General features: G+C 45.7%; 1 protein-coding gene across 1 annotated transcript; it reads left to right on the top strand.

Moving 5' to 3' along the window:
* The first annotated feature begins 249 nt into the window (after positions 1–249).
* Positions 250–2,565, top strand: MOCS3 (molybdenum cofactor synthesis 3). Its single transcript, XM_047069451.1, has one exon. The coding sequence runs from the start codon at positions 250–252 to the stop codon at positions 1,657–1,659; it is 1,410 nt and encodes a 469-aa protein (XP_046925407.1). The 3' UTR covers positions 1,660–2,565.
* The last annotated feature ends 5,769 nt before the right edge of the window (positions 2,566–8,334 follow it).

The raw sequence follows: 8,334 nt of genomic DNA, 5'->3' as shown, positions 1-8,334 counted from the left end.
GTGGCGCGGGAAGGGGCGGGTCGGACCGTACCAAATTCGGGAAGAGGGAGACAGTCCATGTGGCCAGCTTCTAGTTCTCCTAAGGCTCTCCTCATGGTTCCGTTGGAAATATCCAGGAACTATAAATCTTTAAACTTGAATCTTAGGGTTTCTTCAGGAAGTGCATGTCTAGTTTTCGCTTTTTTCCCCAGCTCCGTAAAATTATTTAGTTTATTCCAGTCGCTAGGAGACGGCAAGCCGGAAGCGGAAATGCTCTTCAGGACAACTTCCGGGAGGGGCGCCATGGCTTCCAGGGAGGAGGTACTCGCCTTGCAGGCTCAAGTTGCCCAGCGCGAGGAGGAGCTGAGTTTCCTGAAGCAGAAGCTGGCGGCGGCTATTTTGGCGGAGCAGGAGCCAGAGCGGCTGGTTTCGGTATCACCCCTGCCGCCGAAGGCCTCCCTGTCTCGAGATGAGATTTTGCGCTATAGCCGGCAGTTGGTGCTTCCTGAGCTGGGCGTGCAGGGACAGCTGCGCCTGGCCGCTGCATCGGTGCTAGTAGTGGGCTGCGGTGGGCTCGGCTGCCCACTGGCGCAGTACCTGGCAGCGGCGGGCGTAGGCCGCCTTGGCCTTGTGGACTACGACGTAGTAGAAATGAGCAACTTGGCCCGCCAGGTGCTGCATGGCGAGGCACTGGCCGGGCAGGCCAAGGTCTTTTCGGCCGCCGCCTCGCTGCGCCGCCTCAATTCGGCGGTGGAGTGCGTGCCTTATGCAGAGGCGCTTACGCCAGCCACGGCGCTAGACTTAGTCCGCCGCTATGACGTGGTGGCTGACTGCTCTGACAACGTGCCCACTCGCTACCTGGTTAATGACGCATGTGTGCTAGCCGGCCGGCCTCTCGTGTCAGCCAGCGCCCTGCGCTTTGAGGGCCAAATCACGGTCTACCACTATGACGGCGGGCCTTGCTACCGCTGCGTATTCCCTCAGCCACCTCCAGCGGAGACAGTGACCAACTGCGCGGATGGCGGGGTGCTCGGTGTCGTAACCGGGGTCCTGGGCTGCTTGCAGGCGCTGGAAGTGTTGAAGATCGCAGCAGGCCTGGGCCCGTCTTACAGCGGCAGCCTGTTGATCTTTGATGCGCTCAGAGGCCATTTTCGTTGTATTCAGCTTCGGGGCCGCAGGCCTGACTGTGCAGCTTGTGGGGAGCGGCCCACAGTGACTGCGCTGCAGGACTACGAAGCCTTCTGTGGCTCCTCAGCCACTGATAAGTGCCGCTCTCTGCGGTTGCTGAGCCCAGAGGAGCGAGTTTCGGTCACCGACTATAAGCGACTTCTGGATTCCGGCTCACCCCACCTGTTGCTGGACGTTAGGCCTCAAGTGGAGGTGGACATCTGTCGTTTGCCTCATGCCTTACACATCCCTTTGAAACGTTTGGAACGGAGGGATGCAGAGAGCCTGGAACTCTTAGGAGAAGCTATCCGGGAAGGGAAGCAGGGCACACAGGAAGGGGCAGCTTTCCCGGTTTATGTGATTTGCAAACTGGGCAATGACTCCCAGAAAGCCGTGAAGATCCTGCAGTCCTTGACAGCAGTCCAGGAGTTAGAATCTTACACAGTTCAAGATGTTGTGGGGGGCCTTATGGCTTGGGCTGCCAAAGTCGATGGAACATTTCCGCAGTACTGAGGTGGATGGGAGAGTCTGACCCGAGGAAGATGGCTGTGTTACCCAAAAGATACATTTACTTGCATTTTTTTTCCAGGAATGTATGGAAGAGCCTGAATACCTCAACTCCTTTATATACGGGGCTTTGTTGTCGTAACGTATTGGATGCTGTCATTTTCAGTTATATTACTGTTTCTGAGATCTGTCTTGTGTTTTTAGCACTCGGATGAGGTCTTGAACGTGTGAGTTATAATGTGAAGTGACAGGGTTTTGCGTTTTGATAGATCGTGTGTCCTTTTTTGTCCACCTCCCTCAATCAAAAAGTACTTTAAATCGTCCGTGTTGATGCTTGGAAAAGTGTTGTAAACGTAGTTTTACTAAATTGATCACAGATGATATACTTAAGGTCAGTTTAATGTTTGCTAAGACATTGTTTGGGTCTTTTTTCTACTCCAAAGGATAGACTATATTGCTACCGAAGTAAGTGTTTAAAATGTAAATTGTTTTAATTATGTGGGGAAGGGTCATTCTATTAAACATTTTGGATTAATATCAAAGTGAGATATTTGTAGTTTAGCAAGATAAAACTTTGTAGTCTGTCAGTTTCTCTTACAAATTGATGATTTAGAAAAAACGTTTCTTATAGTGTTGTATACATGATATACTGCGGTTTGGCTTGCTTTGATATCTTCAAGCTTAAGTCCCAACCTTCTGCCCTCCCCTGTCCTTTTTTCCTTATCCAACCTGTTAGTTTTCTTTCTTGCTTTACTGGCCAAGGACCCCAAATACAATACTGAATTAAAGTGGAATAGTGAGCATTCTTATCTCCTTCACAATCAGGTGAAAAACTTGACTATTTGACCAGTATTACTTGTTATTGCTTTACCGGAGATTCCCTTTATCAGATTAAAGAATTTTCCTTCCATGTATAGTTTGCTAAGCTTTGGTTGAATTCGTCAAGTGCTTTTTCTGCATTATTATGTGCTGCTTTTTTTTCACTTCGGTTAATGCAGTAAACGACATTGATTCTTTTTATGGTGGCAAAACACACACACACACACACACACACACACACACACACACACAATTTACCCCTCAATAACTTTCAGGCATACAATACAGTATTGTCAACCACATGCACACGCTGCGCAACAGATCCTGGAGCCCCCATCCCACATGGCTGAAACACCCACCAAACAACTCCCCACTTCTCCCCTTCAATTTACTCTTTCTACTTTGATTTAATCTATTTTATTCCAGGATTTTATGGCAGTACAAATTGTAGGTGCTTTTATGTTTACTTACTAAACAACATTTTCATGAGATGGAAGGTAGTCTGCCTAACTTCTAAATACGTACAAAATTAAAAGCAAAGATTTGGTGAGTATCTGGGGCAAATTGAGTACATGCCATGTCAAAAGAGCCTCCACTCTCCAGCTGATTGTTGCCTGCGAGTCTGTAATTCTCAGAAATCACAGATGTGTGGAATCTTTGTATCTCTGGCTACAATATATATACATAGAATATATACAGTATATATGCAAAGTTTATGCGGGCCAGACAAAACCCTCTGCAGGTCAGATTTACTCAGCAGTCCGCAATCTCTGATAAAGACTCTTAGTTTATCATAAAAGGATGGTATTATTTACCAAATGCAAAATTAGGGTAGCCCTTAACTTTTTAACTGTGAAATATGGTAACCCATGTTACAGGAGCAGGTTTCTTGTGCTTTTTCCCCAAGGAATTGTGGAAATGAATGACTGAGGCCAGGAGAAGAGAACAAAGATAGCAGGCCTGTGTCTCAGCTTCTTACTTCCAGGACAAAAGCTGCTTCTGATCCATATTAAACAATAAAGTGGACGTAGGAACTCTTTGATATTCTAAAGAGTGATGGCCTAAAGTTAAGCAGCTTTGGTAGTCCCTGCAAACTTGGTTGTCAATAGCACAGGTGACTCTAGCTGCTGACGTGGGAAAAGGGCTTATGAAAGTGAGATACGGTGCTTCTAAGTATCTGGGTGAGAGCCTGGGAGCTATTCATTCCAGGAGTGATGGCCAAAGCCATGCACAGAACTGATCTGAGACCACTTGCTGTGCAATGCTGCCCCATCTAGCACTAGGGGGAAACTGCTAGGGTACCTCACTGCTCTTACTTGACCTGGCCCGCGCCTCTCCCAGAAAGCCCAACACTTTAGCCACAGCTCAGGGCAGAAAGCAGAATCGGCTTTACATCGATTGCTCTTTTTTTTTTTAATCTTTATTTTTGAGAAAGAGAGAGACAGAGCATGAGCGGGGGAGGGGCAGAGAGAGAGAGAGAGAGAGGGAGACACAGAATCCGAAGCAGGCTTCAGGCTCTGAGCTGTCAGCACAGTGTCCGACGCGGGGCTTGAACCCACGAACCGTGAGATCATGACCTGAGCCGAAGTCGGACACTCAGCCAACTGAGCCACCCAGGTGCCTCCATCGATTGTTCTTAGCCTTCTGAGGTGTGTCTGTTAGAGTAAATCCTAGTCACATGCCTATATCCTAGTGGCAAGAGCGGCTGGGAATGGGAGTTTTGACGTCTACAATCAGAGGCAGAACTCAGTCTGGGTTTTTTGTTTTGAAAAGATGGGCTGTTGACATGGCAGGTATCTGTTACAGGATCCGGATTTTTTTATTCTTTGCAATTTTGTTTTCTGTGGGGATTGTGGCCAGTTTTTTAGTATTCATATGGGATTTTAATTTGTAACTTTTTTCCTTTTCATTTAACACACATCAAGTGTACCAGTCACTATTCTAAACTCTGGGATAAAGAACAAGAGATTTCCTGTTTCAGAATTTACGTGTAAATGGGGGGAGACCAATCAACAAGTAAATTTGTGTTGAGTGTCATAAACGAAATGAAACTGCTGTTTGGGGGTGGGGAAGGAAGAGCTATTTTGCATCATTAGCTCTTTGCAGAAGGGTCCACATGAAACCCAAACGTAAATGGTGATAATGAGCCATTTTGATTGGGGAGAACATCCCTGACCGGGAGAAAAACAAGTGGAAAGACCCCGAGGCAAATAAACTTGTCAAGTTCAAGAAACTGAAGAAGCAAGTGGGTTGTGAACAATTGAGAGTATAAGAAGGCAAGGTTTATGGAGATTGGGAACACATGAGGTAGGTAGTAGGCCAGAAGTTCGGTTTTTAGTCCAAGTAAAGTAACAGCTTAACATTTATTGGGCAATTACACTGTGATTTGGAATTTGAACCCAGATGGTCTGGCTGAAGAGCTAGGGCCCTAAGCAGTATGCTATACTGCCTCTCAGTGAGAACTTTGTAACTTTCATGTTTCACTTTGGAAAAACAATCCATGCCCTGAGAGTCCGAAGGGAAGAGCTTGGATTTCAGACGCAGAAGAAATGGACTCGGATGCCCTTGGCTTGCACACTTCTCTCTAGGGAAGGAAAGCCTGGAAATCCTCTGACACCAGTGGGTTACCTAGGTAATGTCTGGTTAGTAATGAGCCACTTTGGTCAAGGAAGTTGAGAAATAAGGTCTCAACATGAGTCACAGATGGTAAATAGAAGGGTTGCCAAGGAGGGGGGTCAAAAAAGGGCAGTAAGTCTCCTGAGAATGTTCCCATAGGAGAGGAACAACTTTTTTCCCCCCAATGTTGTTTATTTTTAATTAGCTGCCCCCTCCCACAGCAGCAGAGGGGCCCCTCAGAGCCTGAGGTCAGGTATGTAGCCTAGCTTCTTCACCCAGGAGAAGATTTGTTTGTTTTTATAGGTTGTATCTTCTCAGGATTTCATAAGTAAAGTGAGGTAGCCCTGTCCAGGTAATAATAAAATCTCATCATTTGAAATAGTGCACCTGCTTTAAGATTCAGGATAATTCTGGAGTCAGTTTGGAATATTAAAAAAAAAAAATGGTGCAGGGGTGGTAAAGTCTTTCACAAATAAAACGGTAAAAAGGGTTAATTCATACCTTTGATGAACTATAATCTCTGAAGCACTCAGGATATGAGAGAAAAGCTCATTAAGCCAGCCCAGAATTGGGGTAATAGATAGGATGTCATTTATTACGAAGTTCTATATAGTGGTACTGATTCTGGCTTTTAATCTTCAGTCCAGTTATTCAGAACGTAAGAAACAATTGTGAATTGTCTAGGTGTTTCGTCCCTTACTCAGAATGCTATTTGTCAAACAAGCTGCTGAAGGGGAGGAAAGTGAAAAGTCTCAGGTCTTAAAATTTCCCTCCTCGGTGGCACCTTGGTTATAAAACCAGGGGTCGGGTGACATTGATGGAAGATATTTTGGGCATTTTTCTTTAAGTTTGTTTATTTTGAGAGAGACAGAGAGAGTGCAAGCAGGGGAGGGGCAGAGAGAGAAAGAAGAGAGTCCCAAGCAGGCTCTGTGCACTAAACCCACAAAACTGTGAGATAAGGACAGGAGCCGAAACCAAGATCCCAGCAGCTTAACTGACTGGGCCCCCCAGACCCCCCTGGGCATGCTTTCAAATGAGCAGTGCTTTACCCAATGCTTCCAGATGAGGGAGGCCAGAGACAAAGTATTAGAACAGAACAGTCCAAAGTTCAGGTGAGTTGAAACAGGGGATTGTTAAGTCCAGTAAAACTCCAAGCAAGGCTTGCTTTATTGGGGAACAAGGGGAGGTGGTGTTTTACAATCTTGACTTAATCATCCCCTGGGGTGAACTCTGGCTTGTCTACCCAACAGCCTCCCCAGTTCCACTTTCCCCTACACTGGCAGGGCTGAAAATATCCTTTCTTAGCCTCCCCTGCAGTTTTTGAGGAACGTGCCTTTCTAAACACTTTCTTCCATCAAATACGGTTCAAATCTGTTCACCATAGTCATGCCACAGCTCTCCATCAATTCTGTAACTTTTAAGAAACACACACCATCAGTTAGTTGCACTGTTGAGGGCCAAGAGTGCTACTCATCTCAGGTCTTAAGATAATAAAAAAGGAAGGGGGCGTAGGGTGGCTCAGTCTGTTAAGCATCCGACTTCTGCTCAGGTCATGATCTCACGGTTCGTGGGTTCGAGCCCCGCATTGGACTTCCTGCCGTCGGCACAGAGCCCACTTCAGATCCTGTCTCCCTCTCTCTGCCCCTTAACCGCTAGCGCTCTCTCAAATTTTTTTTTTATGTTTATTGTTGAGAGAGAGAGAGAGACAGAGCGTGAGTGGGGGAGGGGCAGAGAGAGAGGGAGACACAGAATCCAAAGCAGGCTCCAGGCTCTGAGCTGTCAGCACAGAGCCCATTGTGGGGCTCAAACACACAAACAGCGAGATCATGGCCTGAGTCGAAGTCGGACACTCAACCAACTGAGTCACCCAGGCGCCCTTCTCTCTCTTTTAAAAATAAATAAACGGGTGCCTGGGTGGCTCAGTCGGTTGGTTGGGCGTCTGACTTCGTCTTAGGTCATGATCTCACCGTTCGTGAGTTCGAGCCCTGCATCAGGCTCTGTGCTCTGTGCTGACAGCTCAGAGCTTGGAGGCTGCTTCCGATTCTGTGTCTCCCTCTCTCTCTGCCCCTCCCCTGCTCACACTCTCTCTCTCAAAAATAAATAAACATGAAAATTATTTTTAAAAAGCATATATATTGAAAAATAAATAAACATTTAGAAAAAGGTTTTTAAATGTACCTTTGTACAGCAGGGACTACTGCCTTAAATTTATAGCAATGGAAGCATCCTTTTGGTAGTCTTGAGAGCTGTGAAGGAAAATAGGACTTTTAGATCACAAGCTTCATTTGACATAATGAACAACAGTTAAATATCTATCTGGCACGGAGCTTCAAGTGATTTGTAAACTCCATAACTCCAGGGCTAGCCAAGAAAATGAGGAAGGGTGGCCAGCTAGGGACCCTGGCGGTCTAGGATTACACAGCACGTCTAAAACCACTAAACAGCTTCAGCCCACTTGCCTGTGCAGGAATACGGGTATGGTATTGCGAAATCTCTCAGTATTACGAAGAAAATCTGGATGTTTGGAGACCCGAACCTGGATCCTTGGCGTTTTCTGTGAAATCTCCTGATTTGGAATGTTGAGAATGGATTTTAAAATTCTGAAACTGTTTTACCAATGGAAACATACCTGTAGGCTGGATAAAGGCTTTAGGTTTAAAGAGAAACACGAATGACAGCAAAACACGATTTGAGTCTTATGTAGCTTGGTGCATATGGAGTTAATTAAGTTAATTAAGTTAATTAAGTGTTGGGGGTAGTAGCCTACAGCAGTTTAACAATTTTAACACCTGTATTATATGCTTTGCATTTATATTGTATTCATAAGCCGATCATCTTAGGTGGTTCAGTTTTGAAGGCAAGTATATTTTTTTGTTCATTTTCATGCCTTGTAAATTTAACATAAAGTGGTTTGAGATTGATATTTTTCAAAGACTGAAAAATCAGTATTGGGGTGTTTTGTGCACTGTCAATCTATGCTCTGCTTTTCCTAGTATTTTGATGAATTGGTGATTGCATGTAATTTCTTTTTTTGTTTGTTTACATTTATTTTTGAGAGACAGAGAAACAGAGCAGACGTGGAGAGGGGCAGAGAGAGGAGACAGAATCCAAAGCAGGCGCCAGGCTCCAAGCTGTCAGCACAGAGCCTGATGTGGGGCTCAAACTCACAAACCATGAGATCGTGACCTGAGCCAAAGTCGGACGCTTACCGACTGAGCCACCCAGGTGCCCCAATTGCATTTAATT

This window comes from Lynx rufus, unplaced genomic scaffold (assembly GCF_022079265.1).
Source record: "Lynx rufus isolate CCGP_SWC_20201006 ecotype Redwood Valley unplaced genomic scaffold, mLynRuf1.p SCAF_8, whole genome shotgun sequence".
Classification (NCBI taxonomy): domain Eukaryota; kingdom Metazoa; phylum Chordata; class Mammalia; order Carnivora; family Felidae; genus Lynx; species Lynx rufus.
The sequence above is the reverse complement of the archived record's forward strand: the minus strand, read 5'-3'. Positions and strand labels throughout refer to the sequence as shown.

Coding starts and splice junctions, on each gene's coding strand:
- MOCS3 (XM_047069451.1), top strand. CDS start 250: ATGCTCTTCAGGACAACTTCCGGGAGGGGCGCCATGGCTTCCAGGGAG.